The sequence below is a fragment of the Nothoprocta perdicaria genome, unplaced genomic scaffold (genome assembly GCF_003342845.1).
Source record: "Nothoprocta perdicaria isolate Ctin4 unplaced genomic scaffold, notPer1 scaffold_84, whole genome shotgun sequence".
In the NCBI taxonomy this organism is placed as follows: domain Eukaryota; kingdom Metazoa; phylum Chordata; class Aves; order Tinamiformes; family Tinamidae; genus Nothoprocta; species Nothoprocta perdicaria.
Window position 1 is genome coordinate 2,084,965 of NW_020456132.1, and position 27,395 is coordinate 2,112,359.

General features: G+C 49.2%; 1 protein-coding gene across 1 annotated transcript in view; it reads left to right on the forward strand.

Annotated features, from left to right (window-relative positions):
- The window catches only part of CACNA2D4 (calcium voltage-gated channel auxiliary subunit alpha2delta 4), a 123,880-nt gene extending 97,550 nt beyond the window's left edge, over window positions 1-26,330 (forward strand). The window contains exons 27-40 of the mRNA XM_026052160.1: window positions 2,541-2,602; window positions 3,769-3,783; window positions 5,683-5,727; window positions 6,695-6,757; window positions 7,032-7,067; window positions 12,355-12,425; window positions 13,285-13,360; window positions 15,159-15,211; window positions 16,192-16,247; window positions 17,728-17,748; window positions 22,993-23,110; window positions 25,046-25,158; window positions 25,528-25,610; window positions 26,244-26,330. Of these exons, the coding sequence (XP_025907945.1) occupies window positions 2,541-2,602; window positions 3,769-3,783; window positions 5,683-5,727; window positions 6,695-6,757; window positions 7,032-7,067; window positions 12,355-12,425; window positions 13,285-13,360; window positions 15,159-15,211; window positions 16,192-16,247; window positions 17,728-17,748; window positions 22,993-23,110; window positions 25,046-25,158; window positions 25,528-25,610; window positions 26,244-26,330 (899 nt within the window). The remainder of the gene's footprint in view (window positions 1-2,540; window positions 2,603-3,768; window positions 3,784-5,682; window positions 5,728-6,694; window positions 6,758-7,031; window positions 7,068-12,354; window positions 12,426-13,284; window positions 13,361-15,158; window positions 15,212-16,191; window positions 16,248-17,727; window positions 17,749-22,992; window positions 23,111-25,045; window positions 25,159-25,527; window positions 25,611-26,243) is intronic.
- The last annotated feature ends 1,065 nt before the right edge of the window (window positions 26,331-27,395 follow it).

The window sequence follows — 27,395 nt, forward strand, 5'->3', positions numbered from 1 at the left end:
TGCCTTGTTGTGGTGTGGTAGGCCAGAGCATTGACTCCTGAGGCAAGCACCTTCTAAAACCACAATATGGATACTCAGGGAGATGAGGCAGGGCAGGGCAGGCAGGCCGAAAGGGAGCCAAGCAGGGGATGAGCTACGGGAGAGGCCACACAGAGGCCCGAGCGGGTGGCAGGAGAGCTGTTGATGGTGCCAAGCGTGCCGGGATGCAGCAGGTCCCACGTCGGCCTGCGGGATGGGCACTGAGCACAGGTCCCAGGGCTYGTCGGCGTCGCGGAGCTCAGGGTACGCGGCATCATTGTCCTCCTGTCGCTCGGGTTGTCTGGGCATTAATAGGAGTAAAACTGTTAGCTGTGGTCTCCCCAAGGGCCTCGTGCTTGTTGCTGTGCTGCACAGCARGGCCACTCAGAATTTCACGGGCCTTGGATCTTTCTGCTCCTGCGGCCTGCTCTTTCCCCCCAGAGCAAAAGGGCTCATTATCTCTCAGCTATGCTTTGGAACAAGCACAGAGGGTTTATTCTAGCTTCTTCCCTCTCTGAGCTGTGGAATCTTCCTTTACTTAAACTGAGATGTTGCTTTCCTCTTTTCTCCTTATGCTCGCCAGAAGGTGCTCACCAGGCACCTATTCATTACTGTGACCGGGAGGCTGTTCCTGGCTCCCTCACGTCGCTTGAATACATTCACATTCTCCTCATTCCTGCCAGGAGCTGCCAATCCACCCCTGAGTGGAGGAGCATGGGGTAGTGGTTCCCCTTGGTGGCATCTTAGGTCCCTTTGAGAAATTATTTCTGGACAGATGTCCCTGCTTATAAAAACACGAACAACTCTGTAAGTCTCTGCATTTCAAGGTTAATTTTCTACATACCAACATCTCATGTCTTACAAAATCTGCATGTCTGAGGATATGCTCCATCCTACCAGTGTGATCTGCTGTGAAAAAAGAGATCCTTTTAAATGATAGCCAGGAATTTATTGAAAGCTACACAGCAAATCAGACCTCCCGCACCTCAGTGGCCTCACATCAGGGGCACCATTTGGCATCTGGCAAAAATTGGTCTATGGGGGCAGCAAGCGAGACTGGGCCTGTCTGCGGAAGTCAGTAACCCTATTCCAGGGCTAAGCTCAGCCCCATCCTTTCTCCTCACTTTATGTGCTTTCTAATAGGTATGGATGATCTCAGTGAACATTTATCTTGTCTGGATTGTGCCCTTTGAGGCAGCTGTGCAAAATAACCCCTTTACCCCACTTACAGGCAGTCAGACCATTCTGCAACGGGGAGAGCTGGTTAAGAAACATGCCTGTGAATGGGATTTTGTAAGATGAGCCAGCGGTGGGAATGTGACAAGAGGGACACAGACACCGGTATAAAAGGCAGAGCTGATGCAACATGGCTGTGATTCCAGCCGATACCAGCTGCCAGGTTTTCTGTCTATGCTGCAAGAAAATATGGCATACTCTGCTTCTCATTCGTACCCAGCTGMATTAGAGCATCACGCTGTTAACTTGAAAGCATCCATATAGTGTATAGTGTGCTTCAGATCTGAACGATCCTGAGTGAGGTTCTAGCCCCCCCATGCAGCTCCTGCTAAGTCAGAAGAAACAGAACCAGAAACAGGTATCTGCCTGGTACTGTTGGCTCTGAAAAGRGCCTCAGAGTCTCCTTCTCCTTACTTTCTTTTCTCCCTCATTTCACTTCACATTCTCTTTCGTTGGCCTGCTTTTCCCCTGTCACAGTGCTAGGATGTGCACATCTGCCTTGGTTATTATATGTGCTTGTAAGCAACCTACCCAGAGGATAGTTGTGTTGCTCTGTCAGGGAGGCCCTGCACATTTTTTTCTAGCATAGAGTTATGCCTCACTTCAGAGACATGATGCTGGGAATGGAACAGAGATTAAGCCAAGAAATTGGGATGCACTTGATTAAAACACACATACTTCTGCTTGGAGGAATGTGCAGTGGGCTGGGATCAGGTAGCTAAGCAGCTCTGATCTATGCAGTTCAATCCAGAGACGTTATTTCTCTGCTTTCATAGCGCCTTAATGACTATGTCTAAATCACTGTGGTCTCCTCTTGAGATGGGTGGGCGTTCAAATCCCTTCCTCAAAATGGCTTATTTTTTTTTCTGCTTTAGCCTATGTTACATAGCAGATGAGCCTGGTGTGAAGTAAAAGACCATTCTGGCCTGACAAGGCTACAGCTGACAAAGATGAAAGTTCACGCTCGCTCCCTTGTATCTTTTGTTGTTGTTGTTGTTGTTGTTAATCTGTTTGTATCTGTGCAGTGTTTAGTGGGTGGGAGGTGTCAGTGCTTCAGCATAGCAGTCAGCGTCTCCTTTTCCCCTACCTTGTTAAACCTCTGACTCTCACTTGACAGTCTGACTCAGTGCTCAGCTGTCAGTGCTCATCATTTACACTTGGAAAGAGGTTGCAATTGCAATTCCATCCCATTACGTTGGGCAAATATTTACCTCTCCTTTCCTAACTTGTGTTTATCTTTCTCTCTCACATCCCTCTTTTCATCCTTCCCCTTTTACTTCTCATAGCGGTGGGTGTGCAAATTAAGCTGGAACTGCTGCAACGCAAGTTTTGGATGGCCATGCAACAGGTAGGAGCATCAGCGATCAATCAGAGAGACAGCTGAACCTTCTTGTCAGCTAGRCCAATGCCAGGTTACGTCATGTACGCTGGCAGTTCGATAAGGGCTGCAATTAAATGTGTGTTAAAAGAATTATGGAATAGATTAGTTCGAAGTCATATATTTCTCTAATCCTGTGACAGCACTAATGCCATGTGAGCCATGAATCTGTTCTGCAAATGCCATGTTGGTGGTGTCGACATCCTGGCCTGGCATTAGCTTTGCTGCCAGTGACACCCTGAATTGTGGCACTGCACTACTGCTCGTTCAGCCTTTCGGAAACCTCGTGGAAATCTGCAGGGCTGGACATGTAGAAAACAAAATCTCCTGCCCTCTTTTATCATCTTGATAATGGTAACAAAATGCTAGTAGCTTGCCAAAATAAAAATGAATTGCTCTAGGGATAAGCTTTCAGTGTTGTGCTGATTTTAGACACTCTTGCTGTACCAAGAGAAGTACAATAATTTAACAATAATTTCCTGCCTGAGAGGCAGGAAAAATGAAGCACTTCTCTGCAGCTCTTCAGGGGCTTTTGCCCAGATTTTGCTTTGGGGCACTATACAAGAGAGAAGAGTCCAGTAGGACTAAAGCAGTTCACAACAGAACAGGTCTCTGCTGTAAAGAGGGAACTGTCATAAGGTGACTGTGTGGTGATGCAAGAGCAGGAAGCTGATCACCATCAGAGAACACATGAAGAATGGAAAAATCCAGAGTTGTCCGTGGCAGCAGGAGGAGACATCGTAGCAGATCTGCGATTGAGACCTAAGATAAACCTAACCTGAGCTAAAAGGACTTATGCAAAGTGAGTGAGCACATCCTGAAGTGTTGGCAGAGAGCTTAATTTTAAAAATCTCCTGAGGGCTATAGCCGGGCAGTTCCCACGCAGACACAACACACTCTCATTTCAAGTGTTAAGTGAAACCGGGAAGGTTTAGTAAAGAAGCTAAAAGGAGGCCTGTGTGCCAGGCGTCTGTGTGCCACGGTGCTGATTGGTGCCTATAGGAATAAATCCATATGCTTTCCCAGGACATGACTGCGGTTTGACASGGCAATGCCTAACAGATTTTGTTTTCTCTCTCCCCTGTCAATGCCCGCTGTGCTGCTCGGGATGTCCACGCTGCTGCTCCTGCCTCCAGCCCAATGACAGTGATGTAAGTAGACAAAAGCGCTGGAYGGGGAGGGATCCCGGCGTGCCTCGCCGCGCCTCTGCCTCCCAATCGGGCAGTCTGTGTGCCAGAGCAACACGGGCTCTGGCCCTTGTCTGTAATCACTGGAGACAGCCCAAGCCTGTCACAGGCTGTATCCGTCTTCACAGTAATTAAGTGTCTTTGGCAAAGCTGAAAGTGCCCTGGGTTGCAGCGTTTCAGAAGCCCGACCAGGAGCAGGAGAAAGCTGCGAGGTAGCTGGTCTCTGAGGAGGGAGCTGCGAGATAAGGCAGGAGATGCAGTGGTCTCAGAGCAAGCAGCAAGCGCCGGTTCAGCTGTGCCCCCTCCAGGGCTCTCTGCAAGCTCTCCGTGCTYTCCGAGCAGGCTTCCCATCTCCTTCCCCTTGCTGCAGATGTAGCCTTGCACAGGGGGTCCTGCTGGAGTTTTTCCAGGTCTGGGCCTCAGCAGCAGAGATAAGAATCAGTCCTCACACTGCTGAGAAAGACACTGAGATATTTGGGGGGAAAATGACCCTCTCTGGTGCACGTGGGTTTCTGTTCTAATTTCTGAACTTGGGGGATTTCTTAGCAATAATATTGTTTTCTTATGGCCACATTTCTYAAATAACCAGAGGAGACCCATCAGAGAGAAAGGACAAGGCCAATGCTTTCAATCCCTATGTCAAGGGAGACAAAATAACCCAGTAYAGAGTAAGACTATGCTTGCAACTTTGCATCATGGCATTGGGCCAAGGAGGGTCTTTAAACCACCATCCTTAGGGCTTCAAAGAGCTGGTCAGAGTTGGAGTGTAAGGATGGGGTATTGGAAAGCGACAGGGCTTGAACGAAACATCACAGAACCTAAAAATGCTATATAGTCCTGCAAATGTCCTGCATGAAGGGAAACAAAATGTCCCTGAAAGTAATGGCTCCATTTGAGTTTGAAATGACAGTTTCACCTCTTGTTATTGAGACTCGTTCAGGAAGGGGGCTGGGATTTGGATATAAGAGTTTTGCAGTAATAAAGGGCAGCTGACTGAGAGCAGCCAGGCTGCGCTACACGTCAGTGTCCTTCCCTGAYCCTGCAAAACCTCTGGCAGGAAGGGGACCCCATGTACAAAAATGGCAAGACCATGTCAGCTTTCTTTCCTCAGCTCATCGTGAAAATGGCATGGAAAAAATAACACAAAGAGACAGACACATGCAGCCACCACAAACTCAGAACAATTATGAAATCAATAAGCACCTGAAGGGCTTTGTTGCTCACCACTTAACCCCTCCTGTCCCCATCCAGTTCCGTGTTGTGAAACACATGTCAACTCTGCTACACAGAAATCCTAAATGAAACAAATGGATGGTGCCTCAGGCCACACAAGCACCATTCACATCCTATTTTATCATTACTTGTCTAGAGAATAAAGAAACCAACAGAAAAAAAAAAAAAAAAAAGGAAAAAAAAAAGCTTGTCTGAGAATAATCCTGAACTAAAATACCATGCATGTATTTAGTCCAGATTTTAAGAGATACTGAAGCACATGCTGTTTTCCTATAACCTTTGTTATCACAGCCAGAGAGCTTGATGCTGCCCCCTTCCTTTCTAAGTGCCATCCTTGCTGGAAGTRCATGGGGAGCTGCTTAAAGCAATACACAGAGAGCGGCAGAGGCTTGGAGCCCTCAGCAACGCTGCTCAGGGAAGATTCACGGCCTGGGGAACTCACAGCAGAGGCACTAGCAGCTGTACTGGGTGGGTGCTGYCTGTGCAAGCCATAGAGCTTTTGTTCAAAATGCCAGCTACCTTAGGCAGCTTAATGGGATGCTGATACAGAGACCTTTTGCTTAGCCCTGCCAAGACGGAGACCGTAAGCTGAGACCAGGCCACAACTTAATATCTGCCTTTCTTTTCCAGTGCAGTGCCTTTGATGGTGCCTGTCCACTAAGCTGTCAGGATGATGTAAGTTGCCCAGATTTCTTCTCTATACCTGCATGCGGAATGATTACCTGTTCTGTGGAAGCCTTTATCTCCCCCCACATCAAGTATTGCTCAACATCTCCCCACAAGAGGCTGCACGGATAGAGCAGGACCTCATGCCATTGACACAAGCCTGCAGCTTAGATCTTCCCTAGTATCAGCATCAACTTTGAGAGACCAGCTGAGCTCAGCCAGGGGTGTGTGATTTCCAACCAGTGACTCTAAGGAGATTCCATCTTTTTTAAGTCTTTCCCATGGGGGCCACGGGCCTGCTGAAAAGAGTGGCTGCCAGCATGACATGCTGGACACTCCTCTTTGCCTTTAGGCCACTACTTCAACCTTGATCTCAGGTGTGTTTGAGACAGGATATCCTCTGCCCAGAGGGTGGAGTCACCAGAGGAGTTTTGTCCTGTGTTCATCTAGGGTCTGCTTTGGATCCTAATTTTTCCCCTTATCTTGCTGTGAGACCTGAAAATTTCCATCTAAACTCTGTGGCTCCATTTCCTGTTTCAGAGAAAAAAAAAAAAAAAAAAAAAAAAAAAAAAAAGATAAATTATTTCATTAATATTTGTGAAACTATGAAATCTGAAAATGAAAAATACCTTATTACTAAAGAGGAATTGTCTCCAAATACTCTGTCACTTCCTACAGCATATATTGTCTGTATAAGTACAGGTCAGTGTATGCTAGGCCTGCATGCAGCCATCACAAGAAAAAGCCTCCGCCACAAACAGCTCRCTGACAGAATATCTCAAAATAGAGGCAGAGAGCAAAAAATGAGTTGTCTAAAGCCTGCTGTAATTGAGTGACAGGGCTAGACATGGAAATGCTGAGGCTGAGTCAATTGCTATAAGCGCCCATCCACACTGCTTCATCCTGCACACAGCAGTACATAACAGAAAACCATGGAAAAGCCGTCTTTAATGTTGCTTCTCTTTCATCTCTGCAGATTCTGAATTGCTTCCTCATTGATAATAATGGCTTTATACTCGTTTCCAAAAGACTTGCTGAGGTAAGAGAGCATAAAAGAAGGAGAGTGTGCTTGTCTCTGTGCTATTTCTAAATAACACACCAGAGCTGTTGAAAACAAATATAGTTGAATTCTGTACCAAGAGTGGCCAAAGTGAGATTAAATTCCAATGTGTGGTGAGGGGAAAGCCTCCAGGCATAGTGACAGCATGTTCTAGGTAAGTAAGGAGCTCACAAGGATAAGGAAGGAGCCCATTGAATTATTTTTTATATATATATAAAAATTGAGGAAATTAGAAGTTTAGCCCTCACCACAGATGCTACTGAAAGATGATCTAAGAGAGTCCCAGAGGGCAGGCATGCCCTGAAACTGGAAGGAAAGGCAGCAGCGCTTTTGAGAGGCTCTTAAGCCAAAAARAAAGTGTTCTTAAGGAAAGGAAGCTGAGGGGATAGTAAGAGCAAAATGCCAAAGGCAAAAGTGCATCCAAAAAAAAATCATTAAATTGCAAAGAGGATTTGCTGGACTCATAGAAGTAAAAGAGTAAGGGAAAAGAGTCAGAGCATTAATAAGAATATAGTGACAAAAGTTGATTCCTTTTCTCCTGCTGCCAGTACTTCCCACAACCAATTCCAGAGAGCTCAAGGGGAGCAATTTGTGATGTGATAGCTGTTCACCTTGGGCAAAGGCAACAGAATCAGGCACTACATGGTTTAGCTCTACCTTTCTGCCCTGTGGTAAACCACAGAGCTGCTTGTTTCTAAACAAACAGAAAAAAAAGCCAGGATATGAATGTCAGAAAGTCTGGAACAGACTCATGACCAACAAAGCAGCACGTTACTAGCAAAAGCTAGCTTACAGAAGAAAGGGAAAATGAAGTATTTTCATTATTAGCAATAGTGTGGAATTTCACTGAAATTGCCATAGGACTGGAGAAGAGGGATAAAACAGGATTTTTAGAATGCAAAACATCTGCCATGTGTGTCCCACAGTTTCACATCTGGACTCTTGTTGGCTACGATGTTCATTAATCTGCTTGCAGAAGAGAAAGGTGACATGGTGAATTCTCCAGACACTTCACAACAATTGCAGATCAGTTCAAAGGAGAATTGATAAGACAGGCAAAGCAAAGTGAATCAGCAAGGCAGTAGTGCCCAGAGGTGGTACTGACAGATATTAAATAGTGCATATTGCAAGAAATAACCAACCTGTTTTCCCAAAGAAGAAAGTGACCTATCTGACACATGGATATTTAAATAGAATTGCCTGTTCATTGGTTTGTAGGGCCAAGAAAAGTAAACAAAGTTTGAAAAATAAAGGAGGAAAATGAATCAGAGTTGTAACGGCTCCGTGCTCTGGGAGCCAAGTCCTTCTGTGTGTTGAACATGAGTTGGTCTTTCTAGTCTTAGGAGTCACCTTTTCCCGCCCTGAGCACCACCTGAGCACCCTTTTGAAGGCACTTTAGTGAGTGCCGTTGCATGTGTCCACAGGCACGTCCTTTGGGCACCCCATCTACTGCCCACCACCACCACGCAGCACCACCATCCTGTCGCTGTATATTTTTGTATCTTATGGGTTTTGGCCTTTTTTTTCTTTTTCTTTTTCTTTTTTTTTTTAACTGTTTTCTGAAAGATCTGACTAGCAAGAACCTGGCATTCCGGTGGATTTGGGTAAATTAGAAACATTATCCACATGCCTCTGAGATCCGGCATTTTGCCAGGCCCCARTACTGTCGGCTGTCACCTCCGCTGACCACGGGGAGCTGGCCGCTGCTTTCCTTCCCACATGACTCCTTCATCTTGCTCCGGTTATTGCTTCCATCCCCAGCGGCACCGCACACGTCCACGCTGCTAGGCCCTAGGTGGAATTCAAGACTGCAGCTGCCCACACAGGCAGCAGCAGCGTGAAGTCAATAGCCAGGGCTTGGGGGGCTGCCTCCACGACACGCTGCTGTGTGGGGGTCCCTGCTGCTGTGTGGGGGTCCCTGCCTCATACCAGGCACCAGCAGCAGCAGGAGCAGCTCACACGGCCTCCTCGCAGGCCCAGCTGCGCTGCACAGGCTGCTATGGCTCCAACGCGAGCAGTGTTTGCCCAGGAAAGGCAGCAAAGGAACCTGCTTCACATCAGGGATGCGCWCTGCTTCCTGGGGCACTGCTCCAGATAGAAACATAGGAAAGGTGCCCAGTGCATGTGTCCTTAGGCACCCATAGGGGCAGCCAGGGCTGAGAACCCCTCCAGGGGCTGTGAGATCCTCTGCTGCATCTCCCCGCCTGCTCCCTTCGAGCAGCAGTGCTTGGCCTTGGCGCTCAGCCTCCTCCCAGCCCTTCCCTGAGCAGCCTGCGTTGGAAGTGAGCGGGACTCCGCAGACAAACCCTCCAAGCGCGGCCGCGTTCAGGCTCTGCCCCCCGCTGCCTGCAGCCTGGGGGATTGGCTCTAATCRCCACGGCCCGGAGGTGGCAAGGAGCTTACCCACAGCCAGGCACCGCTGCGGAAGAAAGAGGGACTCAGGGTTTTAATGACTGATGAGATGGAAGCTCCCCGCAGGATTACTTGGAAAAGAATGGGTAATCTCTTAATTCGGACTAATCCTCCATCCAAACTGATCGCGGAGGGAGCGAAGAGTTAATAGCACGAAGAGCGGGAGTGAAGAGGAGTGGGCRGGAGGGGAGACCAGGCAATCTGGGGCAGGAGAGGGAGAATATCTGACAGGCCGAGGCCCTGCTGCCCTCGGGGCTGTGCCAGGGGAGCACTTCCCAGCACTGGCAAAACCCCAGGCGACCTCATCCCCCACGCAGTGGCATGGAGCTGTGTCCCTGCCAGGCCCGGGCCATGCGGGCGGCCTTCCCTTCCTGCTGCCGGCGCTACAGACCGTGCTGCAGTGGTTGCCCCGGGGCTGCCCCGGGTTTCTAGACGGCTTTCGGCTTTCGCTGCCGGTCAGAACAGGCTCCTGAGGCACCGCTGCGGAGCTCCAGTCTTGGCATTTCTCCACACGCGGCAGGCAGGTGTCCCCTCGCTCAGTACGAGTGTTTGTTTGGTAATCCTGCCTTCTCCCTGAGGAATCTCGCAGGGTAATTCAGCCCAARTTGGACTCCCAGGACACGGGGCAGGATATAGCAGACCAGGACCCCACCAGGGCTTGTGAGCTGACTCCCCTGCTCTGGATTTCACAAGATGGCCAGYAATGGTAATTCCTGAGCACAGACACCATCACAGCGGACACAAAACGAACTGCCTGTTGTGTTGATCGCTTAGTGCTTGGGCAGGGTGCGTCGTGCAGGGATGTCGGGGCGATGCCATCTTCTGTGGATCTCTGTGGAAAGAGATCCAKGGGCCTGTGGAAACCTGCTCTGAGCTGAGAGGAGGAGGAACGCAGCAGAGGGGTGTTTGCAGAAGCAGCAGGCAGACGCTCGAGGCAGGAGACTGTAATGGGAGCTGCTTTGTAAAATGTTGCCTCTGTAAAGAACTGTTCGGGCTTGTGCCAAGTAGGGGCTTCACATGTTACTACTGCGCAGAGTACCTAAACAGGGCTTAGCTTTGGATGTTTGAATCACTGGTAAATGTCAGTTTGCTGATGCTTTTCTGTATCCGTTCCCTAGGCCTTACTCTCACTTACACAAACATCCCCTCATACCAGTGAGAATCAGGCCCTCCCTCCTAGCAGAAATTCAGTCAGACAGTGACTCCCTGGATAGTGCAGGTCCCCTCTACCGTCCCACAGTGACCCCGTGCCCTTGCCACACTGGCTGCAGATTGTGCTTTGCTGAATCCCACTGCTCTGGCTCCGGCTGCGGCTGCAGACTGGTATTAAATGCAGGCAGCTGGCCTCCTAACCACCATAATCAGCTTGCAAGAGCTGGAGAGGTGGAAAAAATTAGTGCTTGCTCAGACACATTCAGCTATGCCCGAGATTATTAAAATCCATAAGCTAAAGGGGAAGTTGATGTTACGTATCGATTTACGCAATGAAACATSTTCTAAAGCCTGTTGGGAGGAGGCTCATAGCTGCGTAACGCTACTGTTATATGATTACCATATGATCTTAGGTAAAGCTGCCTAAGGCTTTTTTTAGTGGAAATGGCCCACTCAGATAAATGAAGTCATCTGTCAACTGCTAAAGAACTGGTAGCCTATCAGTGGAAAAGTAAAATACCCCCTCAGAGACTACATGAGTGGTTCTATGTGGTTCTGTATCGTATGGGTGCTATTTACTGTGTCAAGGCCCTTGAGCCAGAATACAGAGGACAGATCAGTATCTATATKTTTATAGTTTACAAGTATTTTATTTACTTGCCTGCAAACAAGGCAGTGTGCTTGGCAGATTAGGAGCATTTTTGAAAAAGATCTATCATACTTCAGTAATCAGGAAAGCTAGAACTGTCATTCAGTGAAGGAAGTCTTTACTGTGGTAGTGTCCAGAGCTGGGGTTGTGACCATACTTAGGATTGTATGGAATATAAATAGAACTAGAGGGTCACTGGCCCCACTTCTAGTCCAGAAATGCAAGCAGAATTTGAGCATTGTTGCCCCCACAAATGCAACTTCTGCTCGGATAGAGCCTGGGCAATAGCTTTGATTGTGCTATTACAAAATGGTGCAGAGTCTGGTGCAAACTAAAGAGATGAATCAGTTTGCGATATGTTGCTTGTTTTTTAAACTGCTGCATCTTTGGTACTTGTACCACAGTGAGTTGTGAAATAGCTTGTGCTGCCTAAATAAATCTGTATCGTGCTCTTACGCATGGTGAGTCAGTCAGCCCTGGGTAGCTGGGCCACAGAGGTTTCTGAGGGCATTACAGCCCCGAGCTAGCAGAGCAGGCTCAAGTAGAAGAGAGTTAAGACTTCAGATCCAGAGAACATGGGTTCACCAAAACTCACAAGAGAACCCAGGGTCATAGAATCGTAGAATCCTTAAGGTTGGAASGGACCTTTAGAGGTCACCCAGTCCAACCCTCCTGCACACACAGGGTCACCCAGAGCAYGTGGCACAGGGCTGCGTCCAAGCAGGTTTGGAAGATCTCCRGAGAAGGAGACTCCACAGCCTCCCTGGGCAGCCTGTKCCAGGGCTCTGTCACCCTCACTGTCAAGAAATTTTCCCTTAAGTTCCTGTGGAACTTTTGGTGCTTGAGTTTGTGATCGTTTCCTCTAGTCCTATCGCTGTCCACCATTGAAAAGATTCCATCTCCATCCTCACTGCCTCCCTTGAGGTATTTATAGACACTGGTGAGGTCCCCCCTCAGCCTTCTCTTCTCCAGGCTGAACAGGCCCAGCTCTCTCAGCCTTTCCTCAGAGGGCAGATGTTCCAGGCCCCTGATCATCCTTGTTGCCCTGCAGTGATCCAGGTGAATTAATGTGCCTGGTTCTCTGCAGCTTCAAAGCCTGCCTTCCTCTGTCAGACTCTGCAGGGAATAATGTGGGCTAAGACATTTTGCAGCACAGAAGGAATGGTGCAGAATACTCAGCTGGCAGCACGAGACAGTCATCCCTCAAACTTTCTAGCCAGACAAGGGACGAACTCCTTAAAATGCTTGTTGCATGCAGTAGGTAACAGGGTCTTCAGCGTCTAGACAGATTGTATCAGCTGAAGTAGAAGAGCACTTGGAAATTTTATTATTCACAGTTTATTCCTCTTTTTGGTGTTTGCAGACTGGAAAATTTTTTGGTGCAGTGGATGGATCAGTAATGACCCAGCTGCTAAATATGGGCATGTTCAAGCGGTGAGTAAAAGTGGTGGATCTCTGCTCTGTCCTCTGCTTTCAGCTGGTGTGTGGAGCAAGGAGTGTGAGGCCCCTGGAGGCAGCACTGCTGGGGAGGAGGAGGATGCCTGAGCTGCTGCACATGGCTCTCTTCTCTCTTATTTTACTACAAGAGCTCCTTTGACTGCTTGCCCTCTTCCCCTGGCTCGCTCAACTATCATCACTGCGCCTCCTGTTCCTCCTCATCTCTTGCCCTTCAGCCTGCTGCAAAGAACTGTGGGRTACAGTAATTCCCAAGCTTTGGGTTGCCAGAGAACAGCTACTTCGCTGTCATTTTTAAGGAAAAGAAAACACTTCCTTGCRTTTTGTGGGAAACCAGTTCCCTGTGCCACTTGGAAAGCCTTTCTATGGGTGGCTGGCTGAGAGGCCGCTCCAGACGTAGCACTGCAGCTAGCTGAGAACCTTTCTGTCTCTTAAAAATACCACTGTTATTTTCATTCCACACCCCCAGTAATCTTCAGGAGGACTGAGAATTTCAGTGGATTGAAACAAGACCTAGGGAGGCTTGCGGCAGATACAATTATAATTTTGCTATTCCGGAGCCCGTATTGCTCATCATCTGAAGTTAGGGACACATTTTYTCCTGCAGTGCCCCAGTTACATTAATCTGGGGCTTGTGTATTTCACTTTTCACAATTCAGAAGTGGTCCTAGAGCAGAGAGGGATACAAGCAGGCCACTCCTTTAGTTCTTATAGGAGGATTTTTTTAAAAAAAGAATGTGGTCTAAATGGAGTGAAAGTAGTACACATTGACATGAGTGGCTCAGAGCCACTTGCTTTGCTTACTTTTGACCGCTTGCTTGTTTTGTTTTGATTGTAGGGTGACAATGTATGATTATCAAGCGATGTGTAAGGCGCCCCACCACCACCACAGCGGAGCGCGGCCTCTGCTCAGCGTATGTATCTCTCTACATGTAGGCTTGGGACAGTGTGTGGAGGCTTTCTGCTAGGGCATCTCCAGCACCTTGATGAAGCACGTTCCCCAAAAGAGCTTAGCAGCCGTTTGCTTTCAAGTGAGGGCGATGCCCAACTGCTCAACTAAGGCAGTGACAGCCACTAACAATGGTTCCCAGTTCGGCCCTTCATTGGTACATAGAATCTCACTGAAAATTCGTAGGACCAGGGAGAGGGCAGAAACTAGACTATGTCAGGCTGCTAAAAGCCTGAAACCAAGTTGCAGCGTAAGGAGACAGAATTGCTTTTACAGGACATGGTTTTACTCTACAGCTCRAGAAAGGAGAGTTTCATGGACAGTGATCAGAGCATCCAGGACAAAGTCATCAGCCTTTCAGGGAAGATCAGGTAGACTTGAGTAACTGGGAAGAAGGTTAAAGCTGGGAGAAGATGTGATAGCCCAGGGAGAGGTTGAGTGGCAGCGTCAACAGTTTCACCAGTGCTCAAATGCAATCACTTCTTAGTCTGACACAGCCTAATATTCTCATCCTCTTCTGTATTCCTAACCTGGCCTTTCCAGACAGAACTAAGTAATTAATCCCAAACTAATCCAGATCAAACTAAAGCAACCCTCAACAGGAATGTGTTTGTTATCTATAGGAATGTGTTTAATATTTTATGTTCATTTTTTAACACCCAAACAAAGTGTGCTATAAGTAGGTCTTAATGGCATGACTCATTTTTTTCCTACTAAAAAGTATTTGCAACAGAATATTAAATTTTAATAGTTTGTTTTTGTTTCTGTTTTGTAGTTGCCCTACTAGCAACTAATAGCCTGGTATAGATAGATAATATATTTTGATAGTAGTAAAAATATTTACTTGATCATATCCTATAGAATTTTGGTATTGAAAGAAATGTCAAAAAGGTGAGTTGCTAAAATCGGAGAAGATGGGACGAGAATAACAGCTTGAAAGTTCATCTCTTATCTCTCCYTTCCTAGCAAAACCCTCAGAAACTAAGGCATCAAAACAGTGCATTTTTCATATACCCTGATCATAGGAAAAAATCAACCCAATTCTCAACCATCTATACATTTTACCAATTGCTGGCCTATTGTGGTTGAAGATAAGGGAGTTAGCAGTAATTGAAGATTATCTTGTACCCTGTATCTGTTTTTGAGGCTGAAGAAAAGGGGTGATTAGAAGAGAGAGAGATGAGAATTAGACATCATCACCTTGAGGAGAAGGTGTCTCTGTTGCCTCTGGCACAGTGATGAATTTTCAATTTGTAGCTGAAAAGAAAGAAAATGAAAGTAGAAATGCCATTTTGAGGGAAAGCTGGATTAAAGCACAGTCGAGCATAATCAATAGCAGATACCACTACTTTCTGGACAATACTGTAGCTTGTCCCAGAAACACCACTTGCCATCAGAATACAAAAGCATCCRAAACTGGTGGTGTCCCATTTAGCTGTATTTCTCTCCTGCTCTGAGCTCCCAAGGTCATCCATACTGGAGAGAAATCATCCAGCAATTATATCTTCAAAGCCCTTCCTACAATTGTGATAAGCTCCCTGACCCTGCCTGGGAGGGGGTGAGAGGATATTATTAGTAGCAAGGCAGCTCCGCTGCCTTTTGATGCATTTTGTGCGTTTTCCAGTGACACTTTGAATTTCCAGCCTGTCTTCAAGAGTTYGGACCAGTCGAGGGAACTGGTCTGATATGTGGGGTCCTGCACAACAATAAGAAATTCTGTGGCCATGTCCTTACAGTGTTTCTCTTTTTCTTTTGTTCTCCAGCCAATTTATGCCTTTCTAGCTGCAGTGAAATGGCTGATAAGTGATTTCCTCATGTGAGTACAAAAAGAGAGGGGCTTCTGGGAAGCTCAGACTGATAGGGGTGAGAGCTGAGAAAACGACACATTTTGTGGGCTCCAAGGCCCCCGAGTAGGACGTTGCTGTCAGCCTTTCTGTGACATTCAGCTCTGTGCTCCCGGAGCCTGTGCCTCGCTCCTGAGAGACTGAAAACTATTACTATTCCCATTTTGCAAACGGAGAGGCAGAGGCCCAGAGTGGGTCTGGGATTTACCTGAGGTCACTCCGTACAAAGCAGCAGAGTCAGAAATAGGCCTCRGCTCTCTCGAGGCCTGGTGCAGTTCCTTGATGCTCAGTCCTCTTTCCTGTCTCACTTGCCCGTGCCAAGTGAGTGCACGTGTGCACCTCACAGGAGGGGAAGGTGGAAAGAGTGGAGCCAGGAAGCTCAGATCTGAGGGACAGGCAAGGGAGAAAAGAACGGGGTGAGGGGAGCCCTTGAACTGAGGTGATGGCTTCAGGCTCACCTCAAACTGCAGAGGTCGAGACCGAGAGCTCAGGCTCAAATTTGGCCACTGCTCAGCTTGCTGGGCTCAGGCTGAAAAAAAAAGATCCATATCTAGGGCTTGAGTGTATTACTACAGAATTATTCACTGTGTTGCTGTGTAGCCAGGGTGCCAGTTTCCTGCCCTGCCTGCTCCTCGGGTGCCTTTCACAGTGACCTAATCCCCGAGCACCCCAGGGGCCACTGCAGTCATCCCTTCAGTGGYGAGGCTCACATACAGCATGTACCTCTGGAAAACAGCCATTCAGTTACTCCAGAGTCCATGAGCTTGACTATACTGTATCAAATACTGAGGGGAAGAAAAGAAAAAAGAAAAAAAAAAAAAGATTCCAGACTTCTCCTGATAGAAAATTCATAGTGTACATCTCGAAACTGATACTCACAGGGCCATCTCACTAACACCTGCATCCCTCTAGACTCCTGAAAAAGTGTCCTCTGTTCTTGCTTTTTTGACAGCTTGCTTTTGGAGTTTAACATGAGTAGCTTCTGGCAGTCAGATAACTTGGCAGATGGTGAGTATACAGGAATGCCACCACCCCACGGCTCGTGAGCGTTCCGGCCACCAGCAGCAGGAGCAGCTGCACGGCAGAGCCAGCATCACGCTGAGACACGGCCCTGTCCCCACCTTGCGGCGTCCTCGGAGGCACCTGGGACCCACGCTCCGTGTCCCAGCATCACCTCTCGCTCCCCTCTCAGCCTGCAGAACATCAGAGCTGTCAGGGTGAAGGTCTTCAACATGCAGCTCAGAGGATGCTGCTTTCCTTTCCCAAATTGCAGTTTGGGGGAGGTCTTCTTTCCAAGCACCCCACCGTATGGGGTACACTGAAACAAGAACCTCTGTCAGCTGCAGAGTCCTTCCATTTGAAAGACTCCCCTCAGTTGCTTCATGAGGGTGGTCTATGGGACAGAACAGAGTARGGCTGGGACCAGCAGGCCCTGCAGAGTTCAGCAGAGGTCGCTGGAAACCAGCCAGAGCCTCTGTAGAATTCAAACACAACTAGCATCTTCACATCTTTTTTTGAACCACCCTGTGGGTTTCTCTACTAAGTTACACTGGCTAGTTCAAATAACACGTCAAGGGTCTATATTTTCCCACTGAACTYTCTCTGGAGGATAAAAGACCACGGTTTGTGCTATTGTAAAGCAACTTAGCACAGCAGAAGAGGCAGGGAGATAGGAGTACTGGGTAGAAATCCAGTGACCTGCCCAGGAGTTACAAGGCTGCCTGCTAAAAAGGTCCCGAGAGCCTCTGTGGTCTCATCTCTGCTCCTACATGCAGAGAATGTAAATAGCTGTGAGGCAACATGAAGGGAAAGGCAAGGAGTGCTCAGCACAGCAATGGAGATACTGCTGTTACATCCAGACTAGTTGTTCAGCACTAAAGGTACTTTCCCTGAAGGCACTGATATGTGCCCTGCTAATTGTAGGACTGCACTTTCATTTGCAGTCACTTTTCCCGGTGTATTAGCAAAGCAGTTGTTTTCAGAAAGCAAAATTCCCTCCAAGCTGGAGAGCCAGCCCAGTGTCTAGGTACCGTTTAACTCCCACTTGGCTCCTCCAAAGCGGATCACCAGATGTGGTGTTGGAAGTTGCAGGTATCCCCTGTGCGKCCCTGCATATCAGGATAAGAGAATGGCTCCGTGCACAAATCAGTGAGGAAGAGTCAAATGAGCAAGCACAATATTGAGCACTTAGGGCTGGAGTGGCTGCTCGCACTGGAGGACAGAGCTAGAGGCTGGTGTTCCTGCAAAGAGCTGTTACGGGTGCTAAATGGCTGAAATTTGTTTTAACCTTTGAGATGTGAGTAAGAAGGGAAGGGRTTCTGACTGCTGCACTACTCATCACTGTTTCCTTTTCTGCTTTCTTCATCTCTCTCTTGCATCACCTCCATGACCTCTGCGCATGAATTCATCTCCTCGTTGTGCTGTCATCATATGAATCTGTCATGTGGCTCCATCTTCATCATGTGTGCATGTTATGTGATTTGTCCAGCCAAGGCTGTTTTCCATCACTGTAAGTAGATCTATCTAGCAACAGAAAGATTAGGATTTACTTAGAAAACCCAGGCTGGGAAAGACATTTTTCCACTTCTCTCTTGGGCAGTATGAAACTTGCAGAAGGGTTTCGCAGCAACGTGGTAGTGCCTGGCTGTATTTCCTTGCACTGCAGTGAGAAGAAGCAAGCAGTGCTGCTAGTCATGTAGCTGCCCGAGGTAGCTGGTAGCTGGTGCCTGGATGTCTGTCACTGGGAAGCCAGTAAAAGAAGGGACACACCAGTGTCCTCAGAGACTGCAGGCCCACACAGAACCATCGCTCATTGCTGCAGGAGAGATGGGCCCTGAACACCTTTTAATGTGACCTGTCCTTCATTTCGGTTGCCAGTTGTCCCACTCAGGCATCTTGCTGAAAACAAAGAGTGCTTTTAATGGAAGTTCTTAGCAAAAATTGTGCCTTCTTGCAATATAGACTATATGGGCCTTTTAAACTCCAGATATTAAGAGGCAACTTAAGTCTTCTTTTCTACACCCCATGGCACAGCTCCTTCTGATGAATACCAGCCCAGCTCTAGGGTAGTACAGTATAATTTTCGATCAGTTTAACTGATAAGCCTATGCTGTAGCTCATAAATCCACTCCCAGAGGCAAGTTAGGAATCCCTCCAGACACAGTCCAGACTGGCTGGGTTTGTATCTCACTGCTTCCACGTCTAGCTTTGTATTTGCCCTCTGCCCAGCAAGATGTATGCATGAGAGAAACAGAGACCATTGGAATGTGTCTTCACGGATGAGAAAGGGAGCGTGGCTGCGGATGAAAAAAAATGATTGTGTATGTGTGTGGTGGGGAGTAGCAGCGGGGAAGAATACTGTTGGGGCTGGAAGGAATGGATTGCACATGTTGTTGAGAATGGGCTGTAGATTTTTGCCAGCGATGTTAACAGTTTCTTGACTGCCTGCCAAGGCTGGTGTATGCAAAAAATAGGGAGAGAAGGAGACATTTTGTGAGAGAGAAACTGAGCATGCATGTATTCAGGGATATATACACAAGAATTAATGGTTGAGGATCAAATGCTCACCCTTAGCAGAATGTGCAACTCTGGCTCCGCAGCTCTGATCATAGTCCTGCTTCCCAAGTTCTCTTGYTTTCTGGGAAGGCAAGACTTGCAGTTGGAATATGAGCATAATTGATTCACACTGCACTTATCATGCAAATCTGCTTTTCAGTGATGGAGAGAGGACATGTTTGTTTCCACAGATTTCTTACTGCTCTCGGCATCTCATTCCTGTATGTGTTTGTAAGGGCTTCTACTTTTATGGAAATCATCACAGATCTGAAAGCCTTTAATTAAGCCAAAAATACTTTCAGCCAAGGGCTGCAGCCTAGAAAGGACTATTTCTAGAATCGTGTAGGTCAAAAAATAATATTTTTGACTGCATTATAAAGTCCACAAAGGATATACAAGATAATTGATTAAGTTCTGTGCTTTGTATTGCACAGAAATAAGTACTTTGAAGTTTGCATTTGTAACTAAAAGCAGCAGGTTTTGTCTCATTTCCACCAGTGCAAATCCATTGACTTGGCTGTAATTGTTCATGATTTATGCTGGTGGGAAATAGTGCACAATCTGGGCTCTATGGTTTGTAATAGGGAGCAGCGGCTTCCTTTGCTGCTCGGAAGGACTGGTTGCCAAGTGCCTGCCAAAGCCTTTGTGGAAGTGCAGATGGTAGCAATGACAGCCTGGAATTARCTCACTCTTTGCTATAAAGTTTCCAATTTGTTATCAGCTCCCTTGACTGTTTACTAATCCCTGACCACCAGACTCTTGGAGCTGCTGATAACATTTTGATGTCCAGCGTGTGCACGCAGAGGCTCAGCCCAAGTGCAGCACTGACGATGTACATGCTCCTGGGCTCAGCTGAACTTCTGAATGCTGCTGCAGCTGCACTGCTTCCAGACAAAATAAGACGCAGGAGGCTTAAGCATAATCTCTGTCTTAGGTCGGTCTTGCCTCTGTGCAGAARTCAGGAGATTTTGAAGTGGCTTATTTTCATTTAGTCTTTGCCAAGAAACTGATTTAAGATGCCATGTGCAGGGGCCTTTTGCTGGTTTAACACAGTTTAAAAATACAGCTTAGTGCACGTGATGAGGTTAACCCAGAGCAAATTGAATTGCAGGCATTTATAAAATGCAAACAGAAGTGCAACTTCTGTAGTGACTTGGTCTCTACTCCCAGTGTCAAAAGTGCTCCTGAAGGAGCTAAAGCCAGTGCCCCTACTTACCACCGCTTACCTCCAAACACACAGCCTGCTCCTGTGAGTGCCAGCAGCCGCACAGCAGCCCAGATTCAATACTGACTGAATTTGGGAGGCCTCAAATCTCCTTCCATTCCATTTTTCCAAAGCCARAGGTCTGAATCATCCCCTACTTGCCCCCCACGCTCTTTACTCTATTGATTTTTATATAGCTCTTACTCCACTGGGTTTGATGATGTTACACCAAGAAGCTGAAGCCAATGCCAATAGAGAAGCTAATTCTATGTTGGGAAGGAAAACCGAGCAGTTGGATTGAGGCTCTGTTTTGTCTTTGTAACTCCTGGCATGAGCAGTTTGCTAAATTCTGGCAGACACTTGTACCATACCTTTTTCAGATCAACTCTATTGCCGTCACAGCTGCTGTTTTGCACAGGGAATGGCAGAGCCTGACTCCAAAGGCTCTGCTTCTGTGAAAGTCTTGATCAGCACAGTGCTGTGAAACAAATGTAACGTGACGGGACACTGAGAGGTCATTGGCTTAGAGCAAATGTGTGGTCTTGCAACAAGTGTGTTCCTCAAAAGGCTCTGCGCTAGGCACAGACTGTGATATCTGGCCTTGTATTTTGTAGTTAGTTTTATCCCTAGTCACCAGTACAGCAAAATATGGCTGGAAGGAAAAAGTTCTTACTGTTTTCCATCCTCCTTCTACCATCAGGGACTTCAGTGGCAAATCGTTAGTTCTTCATACCTAGTCTGAGCAGGAAAGCATTAGAGCATAAATGCAGATATCCTGCATGTTTTACCAGAAATATCTAATCCTACTTTGAAATTTGACTCAGTAATAACATATTTTACCGCTCATCCCAAATAGCCTTAGGAATATTCATCTCCAGCACACATCCTAGTAAGAGCAGTTCTGTTAGTAAAAATGGGAGAAGCTTTTTTGTGCTTCTGCAGCGTGGGTTTTTTTAGGTGCCTGTTTGCACAGATGGTCACAGRCACAGCCAGAGAGCTCCCGGCTGGCCACAGAGTTGCTCCCAGACCCCAGACACTTTCATCCATTAATTTAAAATGAATTAAGGGGCAGCTACACAGCAAAACAGCATGCTCAATATCAAGGCCTGTATGCTTTGGGAACTGTGAAAGATGAACCCAGACATGATACTGAAAGGTGGTTCCCAGAGCCTGGAAGGATTTAAGTAGGAGGCTGACTTGTGTATGACATATTTAGAAAGAGTTTGAAGAATTTAGAAAGAGTTTGAAGAAAAGCACAAGGCACAACTACCAGAGACTCTGTACTGCAGGGAAGGGTTTAAATACACTTGGTGTCACCTGCTGAAGGCATTAGAGGCATCGGAGGGGAGATCTGGCTGCAGTTCTTGGCTGTTAATGGATGTCTGATGTCACTGGGTCTCCATGGGCAGAGAGAAGAATCATCCTTCTTGTCTCTCCCTCACATAATCCATATTGCTGGAGTGGCAAGCTCCYGGAGATGGTGACTGCCCGACCGTGTCCTTCAGCAGAGTCACAGGAAACAGGTCAGGGCTCAGTGAGGACCTTGGGGTTTTACAGCAACACAGATTACTCATAGGTATCACTGATGGTCTCTTGGTGCCTTCTTCCATACCACACATTTTTACTGATTAAAACCTCTGCTGCTGCATTTTTCTATAAATCATCAGTGCTGGGGCTGCCGCAAATGAAAAGCTGGTTGCCCTCCAGCTCAGACAGATGCTCTTCCCTGCCCATCACATGCAGCTCCCACCGCGTAGGTGCAGGGCTGTGTGGGAGCCCCTCGTGTTCAGACCCCAGCGCTGATTTAGAAACCGTTTCTCTCGCTCCGTGTTGTTTGAGCCTCAGCCACTTCTCCCCTAGCAACAAAGCCTCGCACTTGGATGCAGACGTTCCCGGTGGGTGACAGAGGCAGGAGTTGGCTTCGCTACCGCTGACGGCAGGAAAATAACCGCCAGACCGGCCCAGTGTGAGCGGGGACAGGCTGGGGAGAGGAAGGCTCCGCTGATCCCCTGGGAGGGATGCCCGGGCTCTCTAGGGGGGCTCTGTGAGGCGAAGAAGCCTTACAGAGGCTCCCCCTCATCCTGAAACCAGTTTGGGAGCCCCACAGGGTGTGGTGAGTGAGCGTTGCCCAGCCGCTCGCTGCCTCTGTAATGGATGGCCCCTCCAAGGGCTGGTCCCATGCCCAGGTCCGGACTCTGCGGCTCAGCGAGCGCTGGCTGGTGCCTGCAGTGCTGCGGCTGGGCTCCTTGCTGCCGGGGTCTTCCTTTTAGCCCAATGCGTGTTTAACCCATCAAACTCCTTGCTATTGGACCTCCAGTGAAGTGTCGCAGGGTTCAGAAAGGATCAGCGGTTGATGGGGGGGATGCAGAAATGTGTGAGGTTGCATTAAATCACAGACACGTTTTAGAAAGGCCACCAAGCCTCATGTGCTGGGGGGTAACCCTCAACACGTCGCAGGCACCCCCTCGCCTGCGAGCGCGGGCGCTGAGGCCTCGCCTCCCCACAGGTTGAAACCGGTGCTCAAGGCAGGGTCGCATGAGGTAGGGGCTGTTATGGCTGCTGTGGGGGACCCTCTCCCTTGAACACAGGGCTACGAGTGTGCCATGTACCCGTGACAGACCGGCTGGCCCTGCCTGCGAGCTGGCGGGATGGCCACGTACCTCATTCCGTGCCCCCTTCCCTCACGGCAAGGGCAGCCTTGCCGCGGAGCCAGCGGGAATTTCGGGAGCGTTTCTCACATAGACCGGGTTTCCCGCACCACCTAGTGGGAGCTGGGATCTCTGCAGGGCTGAGCTTTGACAGCGTCTGGCCTCACATCCCCCTCTCCTCTGTCTCTGGGGGGCACCCACCTTTGGCCACCGTCAGAGACGGGACACAGGGCAGGATGGGCCCACATGGCCAGTCCCACCTCCTTAGAGGGCCACCTCCATCCAGACGTCTCCCTCAGGAGCCTCTAACCTTGCTTTCCATCTTGTCTCCTTCGCACCGCTGCAGCTCACAAGCACAAGAAGCACGACACCTTGCAGCCCTGTGACACCGAGTACCCTGTCTTCGTGTACGAGCCAGCCATCAAGGAGACAAACGGGCTGATCGAGTGTGGAGAGTGCCAAAAGTAAGAGCCACGGCTTCCCTCTCCCCTGGGGTTTCCCTGCTGCCCAGCTCAAACCCACGCTGGCCAGCACAGAGTGGGGACAACCAAACTGAAACTCCTGGGAAAAAACGAGGAAAAAGATAAACCTGTTAACATCACTGTTAACAGCCAGAGATGGCTGTAGAATAAGAGTTGGTTTTTATTTTTAATTATTCCATTCTACAGATTTCAAAAAATATATATTTTTTGGTTGTTTTCATGTTTTTGGTAGAGGTTTTCTCTTTAGAAAATTTTCCTTTGTGCATTGCTTTCACCTTTCCTTTTCCTTTTGTGTTTTTCCTCTTTTCTGTTTTTCTACAGAAAAAAAAAAAAGGAAAAGAGAAGTTTTAAACCAAAAAAGATAAAAGATACACTTTTTTATTTTCCATCTTCATTTTAAGAGAATGAAGAGTCAAAAATAACAGAAAAGCCATTGTGAAGTGAGGCAGTTTTCAGCAATTATAAAGTGCCTAGTGCCATTAGTAATCACGTGTTAGAAGGTGAAGAAAGGATGAATTTCCACAGCCAGCTTTTCCAAAAAAAAAAAGAAAGAAAGAAAGAAAGAAAGAAAAAAAATGCACAGAAGAGTCAAAATGGATCTAACTGGAATCCCTCTTTAAAAAAGTTAAAAAAAAAAAAAAAAAAAAGAAAAGGGCTAGCCAGTCTGACTTCAGTCTTGGATCGACTACAGGAAAGAATTAAAGGTTAGGAAAACAGCCTGTGCTAGTCAGCATGACTTTATGAAAAACAGGCCTTGCCAAACTTTGTTTTCGAAGAGTTTGCAGATTTGGTTAAAACCCCCTGTATTTCTACGGCCTGATGCAGAAAGCCCCTCGTGGGCTGACAGCGGGTTGGCAGGGACACCCGGGGACACGAACAAGATGCAGCATGGCCCTCCTGCTGGCACCAGCAGCAGCGTGAGCCACCACGCGCCTTCTCGGTGCCCAGGGACACATGTGCAAAGCCACATTCACACGAGCACACACGTCTCACGGCCACGCTCTCGCATGGACAGGAGGGCACACGCATGTCCTGCCCTTGCCCTGTGGTGCCCGCACAAGCCTTCCTGCCCACGCRGGCCCCTGCACAGCCCAGGGGACACAGCACGTGCCCATCCTTCAGCCCCTGGGCACGTGCACCTGCGTGGGCAACCAGCTGCACTAGACACATCCTCATCGGCACGTGCTGCTCGTCATCACTGGGCACATCTGTTCTGCTTGTTCGACAGGGAGGGGAAGGGACAGACAAACTTGTGACTGCAAATTGAAGCATCACTTTTTTTTTTGCCCCTCATGTCAGCAGGCAAACAAGGCAGCCTGTAGTCAGTCCCATCTCACAAATATAATGAATGATGTTACTGGGATCTTCCATTTCTCATTCAAATAACAGGAAACTGAGCAAAAATCTGCCCTTTGTGGGACCGCATCCCCCCTACACCCTGCACTGTACAAGTACGTGCRTAACTGGGGGTTACTGTGGGTAAGTGTGCCCATGTTAAATGGGCAGAGCACCGCCTGGACGTAGGACTCCTCAGGTGTGATCTTTTTTTTGGCTGCAGCTGGTGCGTGCTGTCCCATTCTATGTGCATAGAAGGAGTGGGGCTATGGGGCCTCTTGGGAGTTGGCTCATTGGGTGGATTTTGGTCCTAATTCTAGCTTTTGTGTCTAGCATACACTTGTGAATCTGAGTCAGTTAAGATTTTCCTGCAGACAAAAAGGTGTCTTAATAACATCTTCCCTGGCACACATTCCCCAGCTGCCTGCTGTGTCTCCTGCTTTCTGCTGGCATCCGTTTCTGATTTCCCCTTTTCTTTGCATTCCGTTGCTCTGGTAAGCAGGACTAGGTGATGCCAGGGCTGCTGCTCAGTCTCTGCAGTGGGAGTGATGTGATTTCCCTCTCGTGCTTCTTTCTCCACAGGATGTTTGTGGCACAGCAGATTGCCAGCAGTAACCTGCTGCTCCTCGTCACAGACGCCACCTGTGACTGCAGCATCTTCCCACCTGTCCTGATGAGTGCAAAAGAAGTCAAATATATCCTTCTACGTGCAGCAGGCCTGCGAGGCTCCCCCTGGGCCTCCYGTGTTTGCTGGGCTGCAGACCTGCCGCTGCCCTGATCACTGTGAGGGAAGGAAAAGGAGGTGGAGGGCAGGGCCCAGCTTGGGGGACGACCAGGGGCCCGATGGGGAGCCAGGCAGGTCTGAGGAGTGATGGAGAGGGGCAAGAGCCCTGCCGTTCCCAGTGGGAAATGGTGGCATATTAACAGGAGGGCTTGCCATGGTGCTGAGGTGGGTGATGGCCACCCCGAGGCGGGCGATGACACCGGCAGTGTGCAGCAGGCCCCTTCGGCATGTGCGCAGCCGAGCCGGCCTGCCCCTGCGCTCCTCCTTAACGGCCTCGCACATAACGCGTCCGTGAAGTGCGAGCGGATGCGCTCGCAGAAGCTGAGGAGGCGCCCGGACAGCTGCCACGCGTTCCATCCCGAGGTACTGCGGGGCGAGCGCGGGACGCAGCGCGGGACGCCCCACCGGGGCTGCTCGCACACAGGCCACGTGCACCCACCACGTGCTTGTGGCCCCTGCGGGCCTGAGGCACAGCCGTGACGGCCCGGAGGGCTTCCTGGCAAGGAAACCTTCCCGCTTGTGACCTCTGTGAAGGGCCTGAGTTCAGACGGCAGCGGGTGGCTGGGTTTCCTCAGGATTTCTTTGTGGGGAGTTGCCTGCTTGAGGAGCATCTGCTGCCGTCTCCACTCCTTGCAGCCAGCGGCCGTCACAGGAGCAGCTCTGGCACCGCTGAGGTGAACGTGGCTGGGGCACCTTGGCATGGCACGAGGTGCTCAGCCTGGCAGGGGGGCCTGGGCTGCCTGTCCTGCAAGGCCGGGGCAAGCACAGCGACCTGCTCTGGGCAAAGGCCACCCCAAGGAGCTGCAGGAGGTCCCAGCAGGCGTGGGCAGGAGCCTGGGTGCCCCCGTGGCAGCGTCACTGTTGCAGCAGCAGCCCCTGTGGGGGCAGGAGCTGGATTGCGGGTGTGGGGAATGGCACGGAGGGGAGAGGAAGGCWCCCTTTCCTCTGAGCACCGCCGTGGCGGCAGTAAGCAAGCTGGTGTCTGTCTCTTCCCAGGAAAATGCCCAAGACTGCGGTGGTGCTGCAGAGATCTCCGTCTCGCCAGCGATGCTCCTGCTGCCCCTGGCGCTGCTCYTGCGGTGACGCTGTCCGCAAGGCCTCACGCCGCAGAGCTGTGAGGAAGGATGGGCCAAGGGCCGTTCCCAGCAGCCCGCTGGCCACGAGGCCGCAGCGGTGGGCACAGAGGAGGGCATCATGGTCCGGGCCTATCTGTGACTCCTTGGGGAGAAGAGGCACTAAAGATGTATTGCAGCGTGTCCTGCAGCCTTCCCAGCAAGCCCTGTTGTCCAGCTTGGTGCCGACACTGGGAACGGCCCCTCGGCGAGAGCCTGTAGCCCAAGGCCTGGCCTTGCCAGCAAGATGAGCTCTGCATGCCACACATCCAAGCTGCTCCCAGCCCATCTCACAGCAGGAAAGGCAGAGGTCAAGGATGGCTGATGTGTAGCTTTGACCCCCACACACGTTGCATTTTGCTGCCGCTCCTGCCAGGAACAGGAGAGCCCACCCAGATGCCCTGGGGATTTCACTGTGGCCTCTCTCGGAGCCACGCTGGAGTAACTTACCCCACGGAGGCTGCTGGGTCAGCCTTGCCTTAGGAGAGCAGGACAGATAGGAATCCTTGTCTACCCGTTGCTCCGTAAGAGCCAGAATTTTGAGCAGCTTGGATTGGGGCTGCCGTGGCGGACCAGGGCCCACACAGTACTCAGCAGGGAGGCAAAGCCCCCTGGCCTTGGGGGTGTTTGGCCATCAGACCTCAGGGACGGGACATGGCACCTGACCTGAACCACACTGTTGGAACGTGCATCTGCACCACAGGAAGCAGCACAGCGTGGCTAGTTAGCTGCAGCTACAYGAGCTCTGCCAACACAGACATGCTCTTCAGCACAGACCATCCTCTTGCTGCTAGAACAGCATCCAGGTCCTTGRCTTCCATGTAGGAAGGGCTTAGGTGTGACCCGCCAACAGAGGGTGTAGCCCCTGCATAAGCAACTAAGAMACAGGCCTCAGAACTGCACTGCCTGGTACTCTGAAGCAGCTCATGGTYGTCCCGGGGCAAACAGGCCCGACAGCTCTTGGGCACAGGCTGGTTCTCACAGAGCTTTATGAAAATGGGTGGGGAGCGCCCATTTTCCTTTTTTTCTTTTCTTT